The 26,547-nt window shown below is 43.9% G+C and overlaps 1 protein-coding gene across 1 annotated transcript in view; it reads right to left on the reverse strand.

The window, feature by feature from the left end:
• The window catches only part of LOC110488394 (26S proteasome non-ATPase regulatory subunit 4), a 33,171-nt gene extending 10,418 nt beyond the window's left edge, over window positions 1-22,753 (reverse strand). The window contains exons 1-7 of the mRNA XM_036971750.2: window positions 22,737-22,753; window positions 22,546-22,646; window positions 3,972-4,044; window positions 2,648-2,788; window positions 2,281-2,395; window positions 2,043-2,129; window positions 1,709-1,777 (exon numbers count right to left, since the gene is read on the reverse strand). Of these exons, the coding sequence (XP_036827645.2) occupies window positions 1,709-1,777; window positions 2,043-2,129; window positions 2,281-2,395; window positions 2,648-2,788; window positions 3,972-4,044; window positions 22,546-22,558 (498 nt within the window). The 5' untranslated portion in view covers window positions 22,559-22,646; window positions 22,737-22,753. The remainder of the gene's footprint in view (window positions 1-1,708; window positions 1,778-2,042; window positions 2,130-2,280; window positions 2,396-2,647; window positions 2,789-3,971; window positions 4,045-22,545; window positions 22,647-22,736) is intronic.
• Between the last annotated feature and the right edge of the window lie 3,794 nt (window positions 22,754-26,547).

Raw genomic sequence — 26,547 nt, forward strand, 5'->3', positions numbered from 1 at the left:
AATGAATTATGGTGCTCACTGTATGTATGTATGCATGTATGTACAGTTGAAGTCGGAAGTTTATATACACCGTAGTCAAATACATTTAAACTCAGTTTTTCACAATTCCTGATGTTTAATCCTAGTAAAAATTCCTTGTTTTAGGTCAGTTAGGATCACCACTTTATTTTAAAAATGTGAAATGTCTGAATAATAGTAGAGAGAATGATTTATTTCAGCTTTTATTTCTTTCATCACATTCCCAGTGGGTCAGAAGTTTACATACACTCAATTAGTATTTGGTAGCATTGCCTTTAAATTGTTTCACATGGGCCAAACGTGTCGGGTAGCCTTCCACAAGCTTCCCACAATAAGTTGGGTGAATGTTGGCCCATTCCTCCTGACAGAGCTGGTGCAATGGAGTCAGGTTTGTAGGCCTCCTTGCTCGCACATGCATTTTCAGTTCTGCCCACAAATCCTATATGGGAGTGAGGTCAGAGCTCTGTGATGGCCACTCCAATATCTTGACTGTTGTCCTTAAGCCATTTGCCACAACTTTGGAAGTATGCCTGGGGTCATTATCCATTTGGAAGACCCATTTGCAACCAAGCTTTAACTTCCTGACTGATGTCTTGAGATGTTGCTTCAATATATCCACAATTTTCCTGCTTCATGATGCCATCTATTTTGTGAAGTGCACCAGTCCCTCCTGTAGCAAAACACCCCCACAACATGATGCTCCCACCCCCGTGCTTCACGGTTGGGATGGTGTTCTTTGGCTTGCAAGCCTCCCCCTTTTTCCTCCAAACATAACAATGGTCATTATGGCCAAACAGTTATATTTTTGTTTCATCAGACCAGAGGACATTTCTTCAAAAAGTACGATCTTTAAAGTACGATCTTTGTCCCCATGCGCAGTTGCAAACCGTAGTCTGGCTTTTTTATGGTGGTTTTGGAGCAGTGGCTTCTTCCTTGCTGAGCGGCCTTTCAGATTATGTCAACCTGTACCTGTTTCCTCCAGCATCTTCACAAGGTCATTTGCTGCTGTTCAGGGATTGATTTGCACTTTTTGCACCAAAGTACGTTCATCTCTTGGAGACAGAATGCGTCTCCTTCCTGAGCGGTATGATGGCTGCGTTGTCCCATGGTGTTTATACTTGTGTACTATTGTTTGTACAGATGAACGTGGTACCTTCAGGTGCTTGGAAATTGCTCACAGGGACGAACCAGACTTGTGGAGGTCTACAATTTTGTTCTGAGGTCTTGGCTGATTTCTTTTGATTTTCTCATGATGTCAAGCAAAGAGGTACTGAGTTTGAAGGTAGGCTTTGATATAAATCCACATGTACACCTCCAAGTGATTCAAATTATGTCAACTGGCCTACCAGAAGCTTCTAAATCCATGACATCTTTTTCTGGAAGTTTCCAAGCAATTTAAAGGCAGTCAACTTAGCGTATGTAAACTTCTGACCCACCGGAATTGTAATACAGTGAATTATAAGTGAAATAATCTGTAAACAATTGTTGAAAAAATTACTTGTGTCATGCACAAAGTAGATGTCCTAACCAACTTGCCAAAACTATAGTTTGTTAACAAGAAATTTGTGGAGAGGTTGAAAATCGAGTTTTAATGACTCCGACCTAAGTGTATGTAAACTTCCGACTTCAACTGAAAACATAAAAATAATAGGGCTAATTAAAAATACTGGCACAAGGAAACAATTCTTACCTCTTCCCCAAAATTTATAATATCCACATTGACCTTCTCTTTCTTTAAGCGCTTGGCCATTTTAACAAGCTGTGGGGCCATAGATTGGGAGGAACGGAAGCAGAGGGGGAGAGAAAGACCAGTAACCATGGTGACAAGTTGCATGTCTATTGTTGAAAACACACCTTCTGTGGGACCAGCTACAATGTTCATTCATTTTATACAAAAATTGTATGTGCCAGAAAATAGTACCATTGTGAGAAAAATTACATAATACTCTGTTAGGCTAGTTGCTATATCATCAAAGTAAGAGAAATATATGTTTAGATAAGACACTGGTAGGTGGCAAACTCACATCCTTGTCACTGTCTTCCACAGGGCTGCCAACAAAGGCAATTATCCTCATCTTGTGGTTCTTCCCCTGTCTGTGCTTTAGGGCCAGCTATATAGACATGGAGAAAAACACATTATGCATGAACACACACACACAACACTAGCCTGCTCAATTGTAACCTTTGTAACTCAGTGTAAAATAATTATCTGGCTTATATGACATTTTCAAAGACAATTTCTGCAGAAGCAATGACACTCACATGGGCCACCCGGATGCCAGTGCAGAAGCAGATCTTGCCTTTGGGCTGGATAGCGTGCAGTTTGGACAGGATGCGGCCACTGTCTGGGGTCAGTGTGGTCAAGACCTCACAGTTACTGCAGTCAAACATAAAAAATCCAACCAAACAGCATTAAAACTGGGAATGTCTGTCAGTCAAGGCATCGGTTTTTCACCTAAACACCACTATTTGATATCAGAGGCCTCCATTTTATTTTACAGGCCACACAGTTCAATTAGTTTCAGACTCACATGTTCATATGAAACACTAGTTTCAGAATAGTTGTTTGTTCTCCTAGTTTTCAGTCAGACAACTCGTATTTTGAACACACAAAAAAACACAAGCTTACTTAGCCATCGAGATTAGGCCGACATTGTTCTCGGGGTTTGCCCGAGTTTTGGAGTGACAGACGATGTTGACGGCATCTTGCTGGGCTTGTAGTCTAGTGGGCAGGAAGTCTCCATTGCGCATATACTCACTATTGTCCACACTGGGGATGAGAGAGGGACATAAATGAGCCGGATTGAAGAACAATAGGATTATCAGAATGGTTAATGCTGCTATGCAGAGCTGGGACGATAAACTGAAAATTATTGACACCGATCATACAAATCATTTATCGCAGGCCTTTTGCTGATAACGTTCATTCTGATAAGTAGCCTATACTAGAGAAATGTGAAGTTTGAAATTAAACAAGTGTGCTAATATGGGTGATCGTTAATGGGCCAATTGATGGCGACTACAATCAAACTATCGGTAGTAGCAGTTTAAATGGTAATTTAAAAAAAATGCACATTAATGTTTTAGACTTATCGTTCCATTTATCATCACATCAATTCAGGCAATGTATAGCGATATGGATTTTTGTCCATATTGCACAGCTCTATAAACACCTGCTTTCAGAATGGTGACACTGCAAAATGTAAAAGGGTAGCTAATGAAAGAATGTAAACAGCTAGATAAAAATCAACAAATGCCATTCTTATGCCTTTCTGGACTCTGGAGACTAGAATAGTTTGGATGACAGTTGAAACATTCAAGATAAACTGGTCATGGGAACATGTAGGATAGGAATGGGCAACGCCAGCCCACCTTTAGAAGGCTGGCCTCATTAATAAATATTCTCAGGGCCAGGGGACTCTAGCCAAGTTGCTAGATCACCCAGAAATATTACATATGTAAAGAAGCCAATTGATATACACCCGGAAATATGAAGAACTAGGCTGAATAAATTGCTATCAAAGACAAACTGTTAGCTACAGTTCATGTCTGTCTAGCCAGCTAGCTAGCAATTAACGTTAGACAACCTCTTGTGATTAGCATACAAGCTAAGCTAACGTTTAGCTAAATGGCAGGTAAAGCTAGTTAATAACATCATATGCTAGTAGGCAAACGGGTGCCATTGGTTTGTTATCCATTTGTTCAAAGTGACAAATAACGTATATGATAATGAAAAGCGTTAACGAATTTTGCCCCTTAATGTTCCCTAACACCGATAGATAACGTTAGCTAGCCAGCTAATGACTCAAGTCAGTCAGTAATCCCCCTATTCCACTGGTTTAGCTAGCATAAACAATTGTACCCCAAGAAGTATACAATTACGTCGGCGTTTCCTTCACTTCATTGTAACGTATAAAGAAATCCTTTATGAAACAGATGTGTGTTATTCTTACCACACCATAGTACTTTCGAGTCCCATTTTGAAAACTTTCTGGTCGCTCTCTGACAATGTAAGAACGTCACTGTCTATTGGAGAGAAGAAACAAGACATGTGATTGGCTAATAGATGTTTTCGCTGACAATGTGCAGCTAAAATGTGCAGAAGTCAGTGAGTTCTTTTGATTCTGGATGGCCAAATAGCTAACGTTAGCAACAATGACAAGAAACTGCCATGCATGAGTAAGTGATTCGTTTCAGTTAGTTTCATTCTTGTTCTTGATACCATGTCTTGTTTTGACTGATTTCATGTCAATGCTCATATGGCTAAAATGAACTAGCTACATAACCAACAACTGTAATATAGTTTACATGTTGTCAACAATCTAAACCAAGTCTGTTTTGTCCCATAGTTGCGCACACGTCGGTTTTGTTAGGTAACTATAGCACCTCATATCAAAGACCCTTGCTTCTTTTTTTCTCTGATACCCAAATGTGTAATCATTCCTCCAAGCATATTCATAATAAAATGTTAAATAATATAAACAGCACATCATGTAAATTATGCAAAAATATTTTCCCTACATCATCTTTCAAGATTTCAGGGAATTCAGGGAGCAATACAGTATGAAAACATGCCAGTTCTCCAAGAACAGAAATACAAATTTGCAATTGACAGCATATGAAAAGGCATTTCTGTGATTCCAATATACAGTACCAGTCAAAAGTTTGGACACACCTACTAATTCAAGGGTTGTTCTTTCTACATTGTAGAATAATATTGAATACATCAAACTATGAAATGACACATGGAATCATGTAGTAACCAAAAAAGTGTTAAACAAATCAAAATATATTTAGCTTATGTAACCTTCCTGGTCCCATCCCTCAAGTCAGTGAGTCAACAAAGGATGGAGCAATGGATGGATAGTTCATTTATTTCCAAAGCTGCAATGCTGGGACACACACAGTATGGATGAATGATCATTAGTCAACGGGATATAAATAGCACTCCCACAGCAATTCTCCATAAATCTGCTGTATAATATACTAACAAAAAAAACAATCAAAATGTCTATCAAGGTCATTGTGATCATATAGTGGATTTAACCATTTCTAATAATTCCTATAATAAAAATAAATACATTGTTTCCATGTGTAATCTCATATTTACAGCATCATCCATTTTAGTATTCAAAATACATAAAAAATAACTTGAAATTACTCAATGTCCCACTTGTGGCAAAGAAATATAATACACCTAGAATGTATTACAAATAAATATATTACACCCGAGAATGTGATAAATATTTGCCTCAACTAACAAAACCAGGCAAATACACTGGCTGGTGCTTATGAGTTTATAAAACATATACATTTGTCATAAATTACCTGCAATGATGGGACACACATAGTATGGATGAATGATCATTAGTTGATGGGATATAAATAGCACTCCTAAAGAAGATGCATTTTCGAGTTAGCTACCAATTTCAAAGAGGGAACTTTAGCTAGCATAAAACCCACAAGGAAAACTGAGATTCGGCAAATAACAGAGTGGTTTATTTGAAGCCAAACCAACAACAGTAGTTACTAATAACATACATTTGTAATGTACAATGTAAAAGGTGGATTTTACAAATTTCTCTCCCGGGACATAAATCTGCGGTGGATTACCCAGAATCCCATAATTTTATCACTGGGTGTATTAGACAATGTAAACACACTAATCTACCAGGAGGTGGCATAATACCCATTTTATGCAGGAATTTAACATGTAATTACACTGTTACACTTACAAACCATAACGCAAAAATATTGCTGATTGTCACCAAAAACCAGTCACTTAGTCTCCCCCACCTCACTTCTCTCCCAGTCAGTATCATCTTTGCTCAAGCTTTGAATTGAATGATGTCATGTGTGAATGATGTCATGGGTCTTAGAGACAGCACACACTTTTATAAAAGAGATTGCTTCTTCTAGGCAAATGCTGTAATGTTTCATTATATTGGTATCACTCCGTGGCGGATGGATACATCCGAGGTGAGAATTTACAGATTTACTCCCGTGGTCACCTGTGTCACGGCTGGGGTCTGCCCCGCCCCTATATATAGACCCCATGGCCGCGACACACATTATCTTTCATTTTCTCGGTGGACGTCCGTATGGTTCGCTTGGTAAGTCACTGGGAAGTGTAATATCTTGAGTGGACTTATACTCACTGGCTGTTTGCATCTGGCCACATGGCCAGCCCCTCCTCTTGAGTGCTCCACTTGCTGCACGTGGTTGATCTGTATCTGCCGCCCGTGGTTGCCGTGCTTGTGTTTTGTTAGCGTTACACTAGACTCCATGTGCATCCTTTAATATATTGGTGCCTCTTGCTGCCACAAACTGTGGTACACAACTTTCCAACTGGCTTGTTCTGTGTGTGTTGTGAATTGCTTCACATGGTGTGTTTTTTTTTTGTTCTTTCCCCTGCAGAATCCCCTGCAGAATGTAAGAGTATTACTCCATCATATGGTGCTGTTTTTACTGCTTGATATTAATCCAGCTAGGTAATATTGCAGTTGGTGTAAAAAAAGAGAACCACAAATCAAATCCATTACCTGGTTGCTGTTTTTTGTCTGCCTGTTTTTCCCACACGGGTCTTCCCTGTTTTTGCAGAGATACTGAGTAATTTATCCCTCATGAACTCTCCCAGGGTGTCAGAACCCTGCTTCATGGCCGTGCTCGCTTGGCTGAGCTTATGGCTTCCCTTTTTGACAGGTGTGATTGTGGCACACCCCCTGCATACCTCGTGTATGCACTGCCTGGGTTTCAGCCACGCGGAGAGGGCGGTAGAGCGCCCTACTGGATGCCTGTTTTGTGGTGTTCTCAGAACGCCTGCGCCTGGCGTGATTGGAGGCCATGCGCGAGTGGGTCAGCCAGGCTCGGGCTCAGGCTGGGGATGAGCTCCCTCCTTCAGGAGTGGTGCGCCAGCAATCTGTTAGGCCCTCTACTGGGCACAGTACCCCTCCCAGGAAGCTTGCCCGGAGCCACCACAGGCAGAGCCCATCTGCTTGCTAGTCCTGGATGGGGGCAGGGTTAGGGTTAGGGACCACCTTGAACGGAGGACGCATGACCTGTGTCAGGAGGTTGATAGCTTCGATGGAGACGACAGCTGTTCCCTGTTGGCCAGTGATAGGATGTTCCTGGGGGACGATGCTGGCACTGTTCACTACCATGAAGGGGCTACCAGGTTGACAGGCCATCAGAAGCCGGCGGTGGAGAGCGACCAGAAAGTTTTAAAAATGGGACTCGAAAGTACTATGGTGTGGTAAGAATAACACACATCTTGTTTGCTTTATATCTGTTTCATAAAGGATTTCTTTATACGTTACAATGAAGGGAAGGAAACGCCGACTCAATTGTATACTTCTTGGGGTAAAATTGTTTATGCTAGCTGTGCAGTGGAACAACAACCTGTCAACCGTCACCACCTTAGGGATGTGCCAGGGGTACCCAGGTGCTTGGGGCGCCAGAGGAAAGGTGGGCCCCGGCAGGACCCCTAACACGCCCTTCCCCGGCCTCGGCCGCTTCTCCTGGTCTCAAAGGGCAAAGTGGGAGGAGTGTGTTGAATCCCCATGGGTGTTGTCCACAATGCTCGAGGGGTACCGACTCCTTCGTGTCCCCACGGTGGCCGACCCCCACGGTGGCCCCACCATATTGGCCACACCACGGTGGCCGACCCCCTGCGGCTCTCTTTCACTCCTGGACAAGGGTGCCATCCGCAGGATCGAGAGTTCAGAACATCTATGTGGGTTCTGCTCCTTATTTTGTGGTCCCAAAAAGAGACGGAGGGTTTCGACCAATTCTGGACCTCTACAACCTCAATGGGTACTTAAAGGTACTGAGGTTCCACATGCTGTCCCCAGTCCCCAGCCTCTCACTCCATTCTCTCAGATGGGGTGGAGATGCTGAGGATGTGCCGCCGGGAGCTGGTCAGCACAGATGCCCCCCAGTTCGGCTGGTGTGACCAAGGGCAAGTCGGCCAGCAGCTGTTGGCTACCTTCTTGGTGCGACAGGCACATCAATACACTAGAGCTGTACTGCTGACCCTGCAGTCTTTTCTTCCACATCTGAAGGGAAGACATGTCCTGGTGAGAATGGACAACACCACAGTGGTGGCTTACATCAACCAGCATGGTGGACTGAGGTCACATCGCCTCCATCTTATGGCACGGGAGCTCCTTCTCTGGGCTCAGGGACGTCTAGCGCAGGGGTGTCAAAGTCAAATGGACGGAGGGCCAAATAAAAAAATCAGCTACAAGACGAGGGCCGGACTGTTCGAATGTTCATTGAAAAATTTTTAAATGACGCATATAGTCTAGTGAACCTAATTGAACCTACTGAAAACCTAACAAATATATTACAATATGATCAGATAAATAAAGCAATATTTTCTTATGGCTCTGTCAGTAATCTTTAATTTTCAACAGACACAAAAGACAAATTTCCTTTATATAAATATCCCCATAACATGAACATTAAATGAAAGAAACCGGTATTCAAGGCACCATCAGTAGACTATATTTTCTATTTTAGCAAAAGTGGGCTAAATTTACTTCAAAGAAAAAACAATAATAGCAATTTTCTATCATCCACTCAACTGAAATATTTTTAAAATATAATTGGATTGAAATACAAAAAAATAAAGTGCAAAAATCTATTAATCAAAAACAACACTTTGTTTAAGGAGAAGTAACATGCAGTGAAAACAAATATTAAATTTTAACTTTTAAACTTGAACTGAGTAAAAACTCTAAATATGTGATTGCACAGTAATGTTCACTTGTTTGAGGTTGAGGGTGATACTTGGTGGTGTCCCATCTTTTCCACAAGTTCATCAATGTTCGGGGTAAGGCTCTGAGCTGAAGAAATCCTCAGAATTGAGTGGAGGTGTTCAGCAGTAAGTCGACTTCTGTGTGATGTTTTGTTCAGGTTCATCAAAGAAAACAGTTGTTCACACAGGTATGTGCTGCCAAACATAGACAACGTTTGAGCAGCCTGGATGCGCAGCTGGGGCATTGTGCCGGGGAGGAAACGGGCGAACTCCGCAGCACCCACTGCCGCATATTTTGCCCTCAGTGCATCATTGCATTGGAGGTCAATCAACTCCATTTGGAGGTTTGGTGGTGAGCTTTCCACGTCAACAGCAAATGGGTTACCGAGCAGTTCCAACCTGCTTTTTTGTGCTTCAAAGTCAGCAAATCGGCGTCGAAAGTCAGCGGCAAGCATACCTATTTTATCAGCCAACTGTGTGCTCGGGAACGCACTGGTAGAGAGCTTCTCTTTCATGGTCTGGCAGCTGGGAAAGTGGCTCAAATTTTCTTTCCGCATCTGCGTCTCCCACAGAGTCAGTTTGGTTTTAAATGCCTTCACTGTACTGTACATATCAGAGATGACACGATCCCGACCCTGCAGCTGCAAGTTTATTGCATTCAGATGACTCGTAATGTCACACAGAAAAGCCATTTCACACAGAAACATTTCGTCTCGGAGTTGTGTTGTGTCTTTCCCTTTGCTGTCCAAGAACAGACAAATCTCCTCACGAAGCTCGAAACATCTTTGAAGCACCTTTCCCTGGCTTAGCCATCGCACCTCTGTGTGATAAGGCAAATCACCATGCTCCGTTTCTAACTCCGTCAGAAATGCCTTGAACTGGCGGTGATTCAAACCTTTGGCTCTGATAAAGTTAACTGTGCGCGTGATGATGCTCATTACATGCTCCATTTTCAAGGCTTTACCGCACAACGCTTCCTGGTGTATGATACAATGATAAGCTGTCAGCTCACCTGTCGCGTTTTCCTCTTGCATCTTTTCCCGTATCTTCGCCACCAGTCCGCTCCTGTGTCCACACATCGCAGGTGCTCCGTCGGTTGTCAAACCCACAAGTTTTTCCCAAGGCAGCTCCATCTCATTTACACATCTTGACACCTCTTCATACAAATCATGCCCCGTAGTTGTGCCATGCATAGGACGTAAAGCCAAAAACTCCTCTGTCACGCTTAGGTTGGAGTCCACTCCGCGGATGAAAATTGACAACTGGGCAATGTCAGAAATGTCGGTGCTCTCATCCACAGCCAAGGAATATGCAATAAAATCTTTTCCCTTTTTCACAAGCTGCTCTTTTAGATTGATGGACAACTGGTCTACTCTCTCGGCAATGGTGTTTCTGCTCAGACTCACATTTAAAAAGAGTTGCCTTTTTTCTGGGCAAACTTCGTCACAAACTTTAATCATGCAGTTTTTGATGAAATCCCCCTCCGTAAATGGCCGGGCTGATTTAGCGATCTCTTCTGCCAAAATAAAACTGGCCTTTTGTAGCCTTTGTTCCATGTCCATATTCTTGTTTTTGTCCGCGTGTTTCGTTTCATAATGTCGTCTCAGATTATACTCTTTCAGTACCGCCACACTTTCTCCACACAGAAGACACACAGGTTTTCCAGCTACCTTCGTGAACATATACTCCGACTCCCACCTTGTTTGAAACCCCCGGTTCTCAGTATCCACCTTCCGTTTTGCCATTTTTGATGGGTATCTGAAAGTTAATTTTACTGTGATGCTGACGACTGCTGTGCCAATAAATATTGAAATGAAGCAGCCTACTGCTCGGTGCGTCACCTTTGCATTGTGGGAAATGTAGTATTGGTGCGTGTAAAAGATCTGCGGGCTGCCGGCTTGCTGCGGGCCGGTTCTAATAATAAATCAAGATCATCCCAGGGGCCGTAAAAAACCTTCTTGCGGGCCGGATGTGGCCCGCGGGCCTTGACTCTGACATATGTGGTCTAGCGTCTCTACGCACAGCACACGTACCTGGCATCCTGAATGTGGCAGCGGATATGCTCTCGAGGGAGGGCCCGCCACCTTTGGACTGGAGCCTACATCCCCAGGTGGTGCAGCACCTGTGGGACAAGTTCGGGAGAGTGCTCGTGGACCTGTTTGCCTCCCTGGACAATGCGCACTGCCCTCTGTGGTATTCCATGTTGGAGCCACCAGGCCCTCTGGGCTTGGATGCCCTGGCTCACAATTGGCCATGGCTGGAGCATTATGCTTTTCCCCTGATCCAGGATGTGCTGGACAAGACCTGGTCTGCTTCTGGTGGCCCCATACTGGCCCTGACAACCCTGGTTCAGCCTTCTGCTGTCGCTGTTGTCTGGGACAACTTGGCAACTTTCCCTGAGACTGGACCTGCTGTCTCAGGCCGGGGGAACTCTGTGGCATCCAAGTCCACCTCAGTCTGTGGACTTGGCCACTGAATGGCACCAACGGTCCATGTTAGTACTACAGGAGGGTGTAATGAACACCATGCAGAACGCAAGGGTTGTTCTGCTCTTGGTGCACTGGTATTGAGGTTGTGCCCGAGTCATGCGGGGTGTAGTATGTCCTCCAATACCTGCAGGCTCGCTTGGATGAGGGCTTGACAGCCTCTACAGCAGAGACTCTCTCACTGGATCATGGAAGCGTTTATGACAGCATACCACTTGGCTGGCAGGCCAGTGCTGGGATCTGTAGTGTCACATTCAACACGAGGTGTGGCTGTGTCCTGGGCTCTACTGAGAGGAGTGCCCTTCGCTGATATCTGTGCTGCGGCCAGCTGGGCATCCTCTTGCACCTTTGCTAGGTACCATTGGGTAAATGTGGCACCTCCCTGTGCGGTTGGTTCAGCGGTCCTGGGCATCGCCTCCCCTTCCGGGGACTGTGCCGGTACCCCCCTTTCCACATTGACGGACCCTGCGTCTTCGCCACTGGTTGGCCAGGTCCCTCTAGCACCGACTAATCTGGTATGGGTATACCAAAATATTGCAGTGATCCAGTATAGTGAAACATAAAGAAGGTTATGTATGTGAGCTATTTGGATCACTCCAATCCTCTAAGGTGCAAGATGCGCCTCAATGATGTAGAGAACGTGTGTTGAGGCCATGGGGTCTATATATAGGGGCGGACCCCAGCTGTGACACAGGTGTACACGGGAGTAAATCTGTACATGAATAAAATGGCGCCGGAAGAAATGGCAGCAGTTGTACGGGGCGCCCAACCAATTGTGCTATTTTGTGGGGTTTTTCGCGTTATTTGTAACTTATGTTGTACATAATGTTTCTGTAACCGTATCTTACGGCAACAAAAGAGCTTCTGGATATCAGGACAGCAATCACTCACCTTGGATTAGACAAAGATATTTTTCTACAGAACATTCTCCAAACACCCCACAGGGCCAACATCCCCGTTATATGCAAGAGGAAGAGACGCAGGTACAGAGGTCAACGAGCCGGATGCCTGGTCAGGACCCGGAGAAGGTGACTGGGAAAGCTGCCGTTACCGTCAATACTACTCGCCAACGTGCAATCATTGGACAATAAATTAGACGAGGTACGATCAAGAATATATCCTACCAACGGGACATCAAAAACTGTAATATCCTATGTTTCATGGAATCGTGGCTGAATGACAGCATGGATATTCAGCTAGCAAGATATACGCTGCTACGGCAAGATAGAACAGCACACTCCGGTAAGACGAGGGGGTGCAGTCTGTGCATATTTGTAAACAACAGCTGGTGCACGAAATCTAAGGAAGTCCCTAGATTTATTGGGATAAATTGCAGGTCACACTACTTGTTTTCAGCTATACTTTTCGTGGCTGTTTATTTACCACCAGAGACGGATGCTGGCACTAAGACCGCATTCAGTCAGCTGTATAAGGAAATAAGTAAACAGGAAACCACTCACCTAGAGGCGGAACTCCTAGTGGCCGTAGACTATAATGCAGGGAACTTGAATCAGTTCTACCAAATTTCCATCAACATGTTAAATGTGCAACCAGAGGGATTTTTTTCCCAGATCACCTGTACTCCACACACAGAGATGCATACAATGCTCTCCCTCGCCCTCCATGTGGTAAATCCGACCACAACTCTGTCCTCCTGATTCCTCCTTACAAGCAAAAGCACCAGTGACTCGGCCTATAAAAAAGTGGCCAGATGAAGCATATGCTAAACTACAGGACTGTTTCGCACAGACTGGAACATGTTCCGGGATTCTTCCGATTGCATTGAGGAGTACACCACATCAGTCACTGGCTTTATCAATAAGTGCATCGATGATGTTGTCTCCACAGTGACCGTACCGACATACCCCAACCAGAAACCGTGGATTAGAGGCAGCATCTGCACTGAGCTAAAGGCTAGAGCTGCCGCTTTCAAGGAGCGGGACTCTAACCCGGAAGCTTATAAGAAATCCTGCTACGCCCTCCGACGAACCAGCAAACAGGCAAAGCATCAATACAGGGCTAAGATTGAATCATACTACACCGGCTCAGACGCTCGTCTTATGTGGCAGGGCTTGCAAACTATTATAGACTACAAAGGGAAGCACAGCCGCGAGCTGCCCAGTGACACAAGCCTACCGGACAGCTAAATCACTTCTATGCTCGCTTCAAGGCGAGATGAGTAAGACCTTTAAACAGGTCAACATTCACAAGGCTGCAGGGCCAGACGGTTTACCAGGACATGTGCTCTGGGCATGTCTGTAATACCAACATGTTTCAAGCAGACCACCATAGTCCCTGTGCCCAAGAACACAAAGGCAACCTGCCTAAATGACTACAGACCCGTAGCACTCACGTCTGTAGCCATGAAGTGCTTTGAAAGGCTGGTAATGGCTCACATCAACACCATTATCACAGAAACCCTAGACCCACTCCAATTTGCATACTGCCCAAACAGATCCACAGATGATGCAATCTCTATTGCACTCCACACTGCCCTTTCCCACCTGGACAAAAGGAACACTTATGTGCGAATGCTATTCATTGACTACAGCTCAGCATTCAACACCATAGTACCCTCAAAGCTCATCACTAAGCTAAGGATCCTGGGACTAAACACCTCCCTCTGCAACTGGATCCTGTACTTCCTGACAGACCGCCACCAGGTGGTGAGGATAGGTAGCAATACATATGCCATGCTGATCCTCAACACTAGAGCTCCGCAGGGGTGCGTGCTCAGTCCCCTCCTGTACTCCCTGTTCACCCATGACTGCATGGCCAGGCAAGACTCCAACACCATCATTAAGTTTGCAGACGACACAAAAGTGGTAGGCCTGATCACCGACAACGACGAGACAGCCTATAAGGAGGAGGTCAGAGACCTGGCCATGTGGTGCCAGAACAACAACCTCTCCCTCAATGCAAAGACTAAGGAGATGATTGTGGACTACAGGAAAAGGAGAAACGAGCATGCCCCCATTCTCATCGACGAAGCTGTGGTGGAGCAGGTTGAAAGATTCAAGTTCCTTGGTGTCTACATCAACAACAAACTAGAATGGTCCAAACACACCAAGAGAGTCGTAAACAGGGCACGAAAATGCCTATTCACCCTCAGGAAACTAAAAGGATTTGGCATGGGTCCTGAGATCCTCAAAAGGTTCTACAGCTGCAACATCGAGAGCATCCTGACTGGTTGCATCACTGCCTGGTACGTCAATTGCTCGGCCTCTGACCGCAAGGCACTACAGAGGGTAGTGCGTACGGCCCAGTACTTCACTTGGGCTAAGCTGCCTGCCATCCAGGACCTCTACACCAGGCAGTGTCAGAGTAAGGCACTGAAAATGGTCAAAGACCCCAGCCACCCCAGTTTTAGACTTTTCTCTACTACTGCATGGCAAGCGGTACCGGAGTGCCAAGTCTAGGACAAAAAGGCCTCTGAACAGTTTTTACCCCCAAGCCATAAGACTCCTGAACAGGTAATCAAATGGCTACCCGGTCTATTTGCATTGTGTGCCCCCCCCGACCCAACTGTGCCTCCCCCCGACCCAACCCCTCTTTTACGCTGATGCTACTCTCTGTTTATCATATGCAGTCACTTTAACTATACATTCATGTACATACTACCTCAATTGGGCAGACCAACCAGTGCTCCCGCACATTGGCTAACCGGGCTATCTGCTTTGTGTCCCGCCACCCACCAACCCCAATTTTACGCTACTGCTACTCTCTGTTCATCATATATCCATAGTCACTTTAACCATATCTACATGTACATACTACCTCAATCAGCCTGACTAACCTGTCTGTATGTAGCCTCGACACTTTTATAGCCTCATTACTGTATATAGCCTTTCTTTTTACTGTTGTTTTATTTTCTTTACTTACCTATTGTTCACCTAATACCTTTTTTGCACTATTGGTTAGGGCCTGTAAGTAAGCATTTCACTGTAAGGTCTAATACCTGTTGTATTCGGCGCACGTGACAAACTTTGATTAGATTTTAAATCCTCACCTCGGATGTATCCCTCCGCCGCGGAGTGGTACCAATATACTGGAGTGATAGCTCTCATAACCGTGGTTACATACGTGACCTTCGATCAGTACAATGAAGTACAATAGTCCCAAATGGAAGGTAAAACAGATTGATTTTCATCTGTAGCCTCATTAAATCAGCCAAAACAAGCTCAATAACTCAATGCATGCACAAACTCCTATTGAAATATGCATTCACCTGTATTGTAAATAGGCCTAGGCTACATCTTAGTTTACCCAGTTCTTCAATAGAGATTTACCTTTCAAATAAATGATTACCTTGATGTTGTTAGTTTTTTTTATCAAAGTAAAATGTAATGTATAATTGATTCATTAATGCACATATGAACTCAACAGATCTGTCTGGATCAAGTGCCAGTCTATAACCGTGGCTAATACGCCTTCTTTTTTTGGCGTGTTATCATTTTGGCATCAAGTAACATAATGGTATAGAGTATCGTGATACTAAACATGTCGTCAAAATTCTGGTTCCTCATAAGCGGATTTCTCACATATATTGAACAAAAATATAAAAGTAACATGCAACATTATCAAAGATTTTACTGAGATACAGTTCATATAAGGAAATCAGTCAATTGAAATAAATTAGGCCCTAATTTATGGATTTCACATGACTGGTCAGGGATGCAGCCATGGGTGAGCTTGGGAGGGCAAAGGCCAACCCACTTGGGAGCCAGGCCTACCCACTGGGGAGCCAGGCCCAGCCATTCAGAATTCGTTTTTCTTTGTAACAGACAAATACTCCTCAGTTTCATCAGCTGTCCGGGTGGCTGGTCACAGATGATTCCGCAGGTGAAGAAGCCGGATGTGAGTGTCCACGACTGGCATGGTTACACGAGGTCTGCGGATGTGAGGCCAGTTGGACGTACTGCCACATTTTCTAAAACGACGTTGGAAGCGACTTATGGTAGAGAAATTAACATGACATTTTCTGCAAAAGGCTCTGGTGGATATTCCTGCAGTCAGCATGCCAATTGCACGCTCCCTCAACTTGAGACATCTGTGGCGTTGTGAGAACTGCACATTTTAGAGTCCCCAGCACAAGGCGCCCCTATGGAATGACCATGCTGTTTAATCAGCTTCTTGATATGCCACACCTGTTCCGTGGCTGGATTATCATGGCAAAGGAGAAATGCTCACTAATAGGGATGTAAACAAATGTGTGCAGAAAATTTCTGTGGTCTTTTTATTTCAGCTCATGGAACATGGGACCAACACTTGACATGTTGCGTTTCTATTTTTGTTCAGTATAGATGCACATCTTAAAATCAGGTTACAGACGGTTAACTAGGCCCCTAGACTTAGCGAGTGAAACAATATTAGTAGGCTAGTTAATAGGTTTTGTAACGAGAGGTTGAGGTGTTGAGTACTATACTTTCATTGTTAGGTGTTGATAGGTTAGGTGCGGCAGGTAGCCTAGTGGTTAGAGCGTTGGGCCAGGAACCAAAATATTGCTAGATCGAATCCCCGAGCTGACAAGGTAAAAATCTGTCGTTCTGCCCCTGAACTGTTCCTAGGCTGTCATTGTAAATAAGAGTTTGTTCTTAACTGACTTGCCTAGTTAAATAAAAAATAAAATGGCACATTAACTCATTCCACGGAGGGCTGAGGGTTTGTGGGTTTTCGCTCTTCCCATGTCCTTGATTGATGAATTAATGTCACTAATTAGTAAGGAACTCCCCTTACCTGGTTGTAGGGCTGGACGATATAGCCATAATATCATATTAAAATATTTTTACAAAAAATTACGGTATTTGATTATTTGCCACATGCGCCGATTAGAACAAGTTTAGACTTTACCGTGAAATGCTTACTTATAAGCCCTAAACCAACTATGCAGTTCAAGAAGAAGAAAATATTTACCAAGTAGGCTAAAATAATAATAAAAAGTAACACAATAAGCATAACAATAACGAGGCTATATACAGGGAACAACGGTACCGAGTCAGTGTGCAGGGGTACAGGCTAGTTGAGGTAATCTGTACTTGTAAGTGGGGGCGAAGTGACTATGCATAGGAAACAAACAGCGGTTAGCAGCAGTGTACAAGAGGGGGGGGGGTCAATGTAAATTGTCTGGTGGCGATTTTTATGAATTGTTCAGCAGTCTAATGGCTTGGCGGTATAGGCTGTTGAGGAGCCTTTTAGTCCTAGACTTGGCACTCTGGTACCAAATGCCATGTGGTAGCAGAGAAAACAATCTATAACTTGGGTGACTGGCGCCTCTGACAATTTTATGGGCTTTCCTCTGACCCCTCCTATTAAATAGGTCCTGGATAGCAGGAAGCTTGGCCCCAGTGATGTACTGGGCCGTTTGCACTACCTTTTGTAGTGCCTTACGGTCAGGTGCCGAGCAGTTGCCATACCAGGCGGTGATGCAACCGGTCAGGATGCTCTCCATGGTGCAGCTGTAGAACCTTTTGAGGATCTGGGGACCCATGCCAAATCTTTTCAGTCTCCTGAGGGGAAAAAGGTTTTGTCGTGCCCTCTTCACAACTGTCTTGATATGTTTGGACCGTGATAGTTCATTGGTGATGTGGACACCAAGGAACTTGAAACTCTCGACCCGCTCCACTGCAGCCCCGTCGATGTTAATGGGGGCCTGTTCGGCCCACCTTTTCCTGTAGTCCACGATCAGCTCCTTTGTCTTGCTCACATTGAGGGAGAGGTTGTTGGCCTGGCACCACTCTGCCAGTTCTCTGACAACCTCCCTATAGGCCGTCTCATCGTTGTTGGTGTTACGGCCTACCACTGATGTGTCATCAGCTCACATCGGCTACTGAGAACGTTATCACAGCCTTTTATGCTTGCGTCATCCAGAACAGCTGATGCTCTCGTGCAAGCTTCAGTGTTGCTTGCCTCGACGCAAGCATAAAAGGCATTTAGCTCGTCTGATAGGCTTGCGTCACTGGGCAGCTCACGCCTGGGTTTCCCTTTGTAATCCGTAATTGTTTGCAAGCCCTGCCACATCTGACAAGCATCAGAGCCGGTGTAGTAGGATTCAATCTTAATCCTGTATTGACGCTTTGCTTGTTTGATCGTTTGCCTGAGGGCATAACGGGATTTCTTAGAAGCGTCCGGATTAGTCTCCCGCTCCTTGAAAGTGGCAGCTCTAGCCTTTAGCACGATGTGGATGTTGCCTGTAATCCATGGCTTCTGGTTGGGATATGTACGTACAGCCACTGTGGGGACGACGTCTTCGATGCAATTATTGATGAAGCCGGTGACTGAGGTGGTGTATTCCTCAATTCCATTGGATGAATCCCGGAGCATATACCAGGCTGTGCTAGCAAAATAGTTCTGTAGTGTAGCATCCGCGTCATCTGACCACTTCCGTATTGAGTGAGTCACTGGTACTTCCTGCTTTAGTTTTTGCTTGTAAGCAGGAATCAGGAGGATAGAATTATGGACAGATTTGCCAAATTGAGGGTGAGGGAGAGCGTTGTATGCATCTCTGTGTGTGGAGTAAAGGTGGTCTAGAATAAATTTTTTACCCTGGTTGCACATGTGACATTCCGGTTAAAAATGTGGTAAATCTGATTTAAGTTTGCCTGCATTAAAGCCCCCGGCCACTATAAGCAACACTTCTGGGTAAGCATTTTCTTCTTTGCTTATGGCCTTATAGAGTTGGTTGAGAGCGGTCTTAGTGCCTGCTTCACTTTGTGGTGGTAAATAGACGGCTACAAATAATACAGATGATAACTCTCTTGGTAGATAGTGTGGTCGACAGCTTATCATAAGGTACTCTACCTCAGGCGAGCAATACCTTGAGACTTCTTTAATATTAGACCAGCTGTTATTGACAAAAAGACCAAAAGACACACACCCCCACCCCTCGTCTTACCAGAGGTAGCGCCTCTGTTCTGCCAGTGCATGGAAAATCCCGCCAGCTCTATATTGTCTGTTTCTTTATTAGCCACGTCTCGGTGAAACATAAGATGTTAAAGTTTTATTTTAATGTCCGATAGGATAATCTTAATACCGGTTAGGATAATCTTAATAAACTCGGCAATAAAAGAAATGCCCTTGCAAATGTCCTTGTCTTTCAAAGGTAATTAGTAAAAATCCAAATATCTTCACAGATTTTAATTGTAAAGAGTTTAAACACTGTTTCCCATGCTTGTTCAATGAACCATAAACAATTAATGAACATGCACCTGTGGAACGGTCGTTAAGACACTAACAGCTTACAGACGATAGGCAATTAAGGTCACAGTTATGAAAACGTAGGACACTAAAGAGGACTTTCTACTAACTCTGAAAAACACCAAAAGAAAGATGGCCAGGGTCCCTGCTCTTCTGCAAGGAGGACTGCAGATGTACAATCCCTCTATCAGTGCTCAGACTGTCCGCAATAGGCTGAGAGAGGCTGGACTTAGGGCTTGTAGTCCTGTTGTAAGGCAGGTCCTCACCAGACATCACCGGCAACAACTTCGCCTATGGGCACAAACTCACCGTCGCTGGACCAGACAGGACTGGCAAAAATTGCTCTTCACTGACGAGTCACGGTTTTGTCTCACCAGGGGTGATGGTCGGATTTGCGTTTATCGTCGAAGGAATGAGCGTTACACTGAGGCCTGTACTCTGGAGCGGGATCGATTTGGAGGTGGAGGGTCCGTCATGGTATGGGGCGGTGTGTCACAGCATCATCGGACTGAGCTGGTTGTCATTGCAGGAAATCTCAATGCTGTGTGTTACAGGGAAGACATCCTCCTCCCTCATGTGGTACCCTTCCTGCAGGCTCATCCTGACCCTCCAGCATGACAATCCACCAGCCGTTCTGTGTGTGATCTCCTGCAAGACAGGAATGTCAGTGTTCTGCCATGGTCAGCGAAGAGCCCAGATCTCAATCCCATTGAGCACGTCTGGAACCTGTTGGATCGGAGGTTGAGGGCTAGGGCCATTCCCCCCCAGAAATGTCTGGGAACTTGCAGGTGCCTTGGTGGAAGAGTGGGGTAACATCTCATCTGCAGTACTTAATGCAGCTGGTGGCCACACCAGATACTGAATGTTACTTACTTTTTTCAGGGACACATTATTCCATTTCTGTTAGTCACATGTCTGTGGAACTTGTTCAGTTTGTCTCAGTTGTTGAATCTTTGAAACATATTTACACATGTTAAGCTTGCTGAAAATAGAACGCAATTGATAGTGAGAGGACATTTATTTTTTTGCTGAGTTTAGTTGGTCATTAATTTTATTTTCCGACGATTGCACATTAGCAAGGAGAATGGAAGGCATTGGGAGTCTTCTCTCTCTCCTCCGGATTCTCAGAAGGATCCCCGATCTGCATCCTCTTTTCTGGTGTCTTTTCTTCATGCAAAAGGCGTGGATCTGAGCCTATTCCAATGAAAGCAGGATCTCCTCGTAGGACTCGTTAAAGGAAAAAGTTTCATCCAGTACACGGTGAGTAATTGCTTTTCTGATGTCCAGAAGTTATTTTCGGTCATAAGGGACGGTAGCAGCAACATGGTGTACACAATAAGTAAAAAAATAAGTTATGCAAAAACAATACCAAAATTGCACAATTGGTTGGGAGAATGTCCCAACGTCAGACACGTTCTTCCGCGCCATCTTTAAGTTCTGAATATGTTTGAGTAGTTCATGACCTTTAGGGTGGCAACACAAATGATAAGTTCAGTGGGTCTTTCTCCATTCTGATTGTTTTAGACGGTTCAATCCAACTTCAAACAAAAAATCTGCATTTTAAAGAAATGTTTCAATTTCCTACACTTTTATAATTTCCACACTGTGCCATGCAGAGCTGCATGATATGGGCAAAAAATCTAGGCCTAGTTATTTGGTGAACTGTTGGCATAATGGAAATAGAATAATGAATCTAATTCTGTAGATGGAATATCACTATATCCCAACTACAGAATTAGATGAAGCATTATATTTCCATGATTCCAACACTACTGTGGGCAGTATCTTGAATATATTGTTTGACATGTCAACAAATGAATATGCCAGGGAGGAATTGACAGTGTTGGACAGTGTTTTCAGGGGACCCTAATTAGATGTTACATTACATGTTTTCTTACCTCATGTAGCAAGCTAGCATATTCATGCGTTGTCTATTCCTCTCCGATTTAGAAGATACCGCTGCACAGACATCCTTATCTAGGCCTACACCAGCACTGGTACTGTATTTGCTAGCTTTGTTTGCTCTGACTCTTAGTACATTTTAGAAAGCTACCTAACTGGTGATTTAGAATTGGTGGCTAACAATTAATTTTAGCTAGAACTTGCTAAGAAAAGACAAACTATCAGACAGTAGTTTGCAGACAGTAAGACAAACTAATAGTGTAGTTATAGAACACTTGTAGAAAGCAGCATCTTTCTCACCAACATGTTTCTGCATCTATCTGACTATGCAGAGTGAACCGCAATAAAGTGCTTGTGACTCCGTGGTCGAGCATCCGCACTCTCCTTGAGTGATGGGGCAGGCTTGGTGTGGTCAGCAGCATGCAGAAGGAGGAGGGGGAGAAAGACTACTCAAGTAGCAAACTGAGTAAACTATTAAAACTGAGTTGCGCATCACATTTAACAAACCAAACATTGAAATACTGTTACAGAAGGTAAAGTGAAAACCCTAACCGGTCCGTGCATCAATACCGGTATATAGTAAAATATGGTATACCGCCCAGCACTATCCAAATCAAATTTTATTTGTCACATACACATGGTTAGCAGATGTTAATGCGAGTGTAGCGAAATGCTTGTGCTTCTAGTTCCGACAATGCAGTAATAACCAACGAGTAGTCTAACCTAACAATTCCAAAACTACTACCTTATACACACAAGTGTAAAAGGATAAAGAATATGTACATAAAGATATATGAATGAGTGATGGTACAGAACGACATTGTCAAGATGCAGAAGATGGTATCAAGTACAGTATATAAATACATATTAGATGAGTAATGTAAGGTATGTAAACAAAGTGGAATAGTTTAAAGTGGCTAGTGATACATGTATTACATAAAGATGCAGTAGATGATATAGAGTACAGTATATACATATACATATGAGATGAGTAATGTAGGGTATGTAAACATTATATTAAGTAGAATCCAGTTGTCTAGGGCTTACTTGAAAGGAAAAAACGAAATCCAGCAGACACTAGGCCCTCCATGGAATTAGTTTGACACCGCTGGGTTAAGGTGTTAAATACTTTTATTGTTAGGTACTAATAGGTTGAGGTATTGAGAGGTTGAGGTATCGAATACTTACATAACAGCTGCATGTCTGAGGAACTATGCCACTAAGTGAGATGACGTTATCTCCACAGAAACACTCGTCGACTGATGACAATGATGTCAGTGCTTCAACACCTGAGGACAAGAGAGAAGTTGTTTGTGTGTGTCTGTGTGAAACCAAGAGCTTATAGTGGAAAGGTCTGAGAATGCATTTCCGTTCCTCACCTCTTGGGGGTGCTAGTGTCCTGCTCTGTGCTGGCTGCATTGTGCTCCTCCTTTCCCACTGACCTGTGAGAGGACCGGAGAATGAAAGCATTATACAACTGTATTAACATGACACAGATGTGATGTATTGATGAAACAATGGGAAATTACTCGATATAACAGGACAGCTTGGCGAAAGACACACTCGTTCATCGACACAAACCTGATGGGAGGAGCCGTGGTAGCGAGCCCCGAGCTTCCCAACAATGAGTTGGAGGGCTGTTTCACCAGAGTTACTGGTGACATCATTGTGTGTGGGGATCTTGGGGAGTAGGTCAGGGCGTCCTGACTGCATGCCTGAGTATAGGGGGGAACATTAATAATTTGTTTTGTACAAGGCGTCAACCACTGGTATGTGCTCTCAACTGCAACCAATGACCACAATATGCTTAATAACAAACCAGACACCATTTCTCATCATCCACATACATCTCTTCCCCTCCCTTTCCTAAACCCTCCCACCTAACATCGATCACCGCTGTCTCCCTCAGTCTCGGTCTGTGTGCTTTGGGAGTGTGGGACTCCTAGGCAGCTGCCACTGTAGGGTTGGGGGAACGGGGAGGGTCCGGAGCCGGCGGTGTTAGCCTCCCTGCGCTCCAATTCTGTACCCTTCTCAAGAAGTGTGCACTCGTTCACACCCCATTATGCATTTAAAAGCATTGTATTGGTTTAAGCATGGCTGGAAGGAGTTTCCACCATACTCCTTTTAAATACATGTCAGGGAGTGCACACTTTCATAAATACTTCCATTCAAAATGGAGAACACCATTGTATTTGTCATAGTCTCAACTTTCCACAGAGGGGTCATATTAGTGTGTAGCCCAAACCTTTTGGACGCTACAGACATTTTCGTGAGAAGACCAATGTGAAAGGGCGATACCGGTGGATTGAGATCGACCGTTATAGGCCAAGGGTTAAACTCCTAAAACAAAAGAAAATGCATAATACAAACTTGTTCTCAGTGTCCAATGCCTCCTTGCTGTGCGCTTCTCCTCGGATGGCCTCCATGGCGGTGCAGTACAGGGACTTCTGGCCCTGTGATGGTGGGGGCCTCTGGTCGGCCGCCCCCACTGCCCCTTCTCCAGCCTGCTCCCGGGCCGCCTGCTCCAGGATGTGGATCCCCAACAGTTTGCTGTAGTGCATGATCTCAAAAAGCTCTGCAGCAACGACACGGGACGAAGGGATAACGGAGTCAGGAGACAAACGGCGAGTACCAATTTAGGATTAGTTTAGCCTTTTAGATTACAAGAAATACGGGGGGGGGACCTGATTCTAGATCTGCACTCCTACTCTGAGACGCTTGATACACATGGCCCCTGGATAAACAGTCAAGTGTAGATGGAGTATCTCAGTGAAGTTGATAAAAATGCAGTAGCTTGATATAGCATATATAACAGTTTCTGACCAAGTTGAAGTCAGTTCCACGCTACAATGTTGAGATGCAATATGATACATGATAGAAAAATGTTAACATAATAATTACAAACATATGACACATCTCAGCAACATTTTCATCCCACAAACCAGTATCGCAATATTTTTTTCCATAGCCAAAATGAAAACATGAAGCGACAAGTCTGGTCCTTTAAAAACCTGCTGTATGTCAAATATTGTGAGATATAGCTTTGAAAATAATCATATGTGACTGGATGAAGACAATATTGGTTAACAACATTAGGGCTGTTTTCCTATAGAAGTTATCCTGTTAAACTCTGAGTGGTTGTTTTGGACCCTGTACAGTATGTGTCAAACTCATTCTACGGAGGGCCAAGTGTCTGTGGGTTCTCTCCACCCTTGTACTTGATTGATGAATTAAGGTCACTAATTAGTAAGGAACTCCCCTCACCTGGTTACCTAGGTCTTAATTGAAAGAAAAAAACAAAAACTTGCAGACGCTCTGCCCACCATGGAATGAGTTTGATAGCCATGCTGTACACTGTCTGGCGAGTTGGGGGTGGGTTCCCCCCTATTTCTGTCAGAAAATAGAAAGCGACATCTCATTTGAAAGCTACAGCCCTCGTCTTTTTGGAAATCAACCTCAAATCCTACTGAACCAAAATATAAATGCAACATTCAACAATTTTACTGAGTTACAGTTCATATAAGGAAAGCAGACAATTGAAATAAATTCATTAGGCCCTAATCTATGAATTTCACATGACTGGGCATGGGCCCACCCACTGGGGAGCCAGGCCCAGTCATAGTTTTTCCCCACAAAAGGACTTTATTACAGACAGAAATACTCCTCGGTTTCATCAGCTGTCCGGGTGGCTGGTCTAAGCCAGATGTGGAGGTCCTGGGCTAGTGTGGTTACATGTGGTCTGCGGTTGTGAGGCCGGTTGGACGTACTGCTAAATTCTCTAAAACAAAGTTGGAGGCGGCTTATGGTAGTTGAATGCTCCCTCACCACTTGAGACATCTGTGGCATTGTGTTGTGTGACAAAACTGCACATTTTAGATTGGCCTTTTATGTTTCTTTGTTTGTTTTATCTTTTACCAGATCTAATGTGTTATTGAAACTGATTCATTACTTGTTAGTTAAATAGACTATTGCACTTCCTGTATTGACTTTACCATCTATGATATCCCTGTTGATCTCCTACATAATCGGTTGTTTAACTGCCCTACTTTCAGGATTATCTCCCCTCCTTTGCTCTCTCATTTAGATTCCAGTAACAGAAGCAGGACAGCAAGGTGGGTTGTGAGAGTGTAGTACCAGGTACTGGTCGGATACCAAACATCTCCCTGAAGTAGCGGAAGGCAATGGAGGCATAGGTCTTGAACCTGAAGTCACTGTAGTGGTGGGCTTGGGTCAGGTTACTGCCCTCACTAAGGACAAATAGAGGAGTGTGATTAATAAGGGTGTCGTGATGTTGAATTGATTTAATGTGACGACTGCTGCTCGTCGAATGATTAACGGTTTATAATTACGTGATTAAATGAATCAGGAAATTATTATGCCATTAACCTGGGGCACCATGTGAAAGTTTTAGCTTTGAGTTTCTATTTCCCAAATGAACTCAAAGAATATCGATTTTACAACAGTCGCTAATTAATCAACAACATTAATTAATCTATTCCGTAATGTCACATGATGTTGGGCGGTATCCAGATTTTCATACCATCACATCGTTTCTGTACCATATCGGTGTATACACTAATACCGAATGTGCACACAAGGGGGACTATTTATAAAAAATACTAAAATAAAATACAAATGTTTTTGAGGGGGGGGGGGGGGGCGCAAAAAACAATTTAGGCAACAGGGATCATGATCTAGGAGGGGATGATTGTCTCTGCTGTAACCAAGAAGCTTGATCTTGACATCTAGTCACCTAGCTAGAAAGTTAGCAAACCAAATGCATAGCTGGGACCCTGAGCTTGATATAATTCATTTGACACATCTTAGATTTCTTATAGTTATACTTAACTTTAAGTTATAAGCAGTGGCATAGCACTTTTTTACAATATTGAAAGTCATACCATCAGTATTTCGAAATACCAAGATATTCTTTATAAACCTTATTACCTAAACTTGCAATATGGACATAACTTAACAGAAAGCCATACTCGTTCCTACTCCCTCTATACCTTCCTCTCTATAAACAACACACACACTTGGGGAAAAAGATGCTCTCCACCACTTCAAAGTCCTGCATGAGTACATCACTCTCAGGCTTCTGGTTCAGGTTACCCACAGTGTGGTTGCCCAATTGGATGGCACCGTTCAGGGCAGACAAGGTAATCTGGAGGAGGGCAGAGCAGAGCGTGA

Source organism: Oncorhynchus mykiss, chromosome 30 (genome assembly GCF_057628025.1).
Source record: "Oncorhynchus mykiss isolate SJ-2025 chromosome 30, ASM5762802v1, whole genome shotgun sequence".
Classification (NCBI taxonomy): Eukaryota; Metazoa; Chordata; class Actinopteri; order Salmoniformes; family Salmonidae; genus Oncorhynchus; species Oncorhynchus mykiss.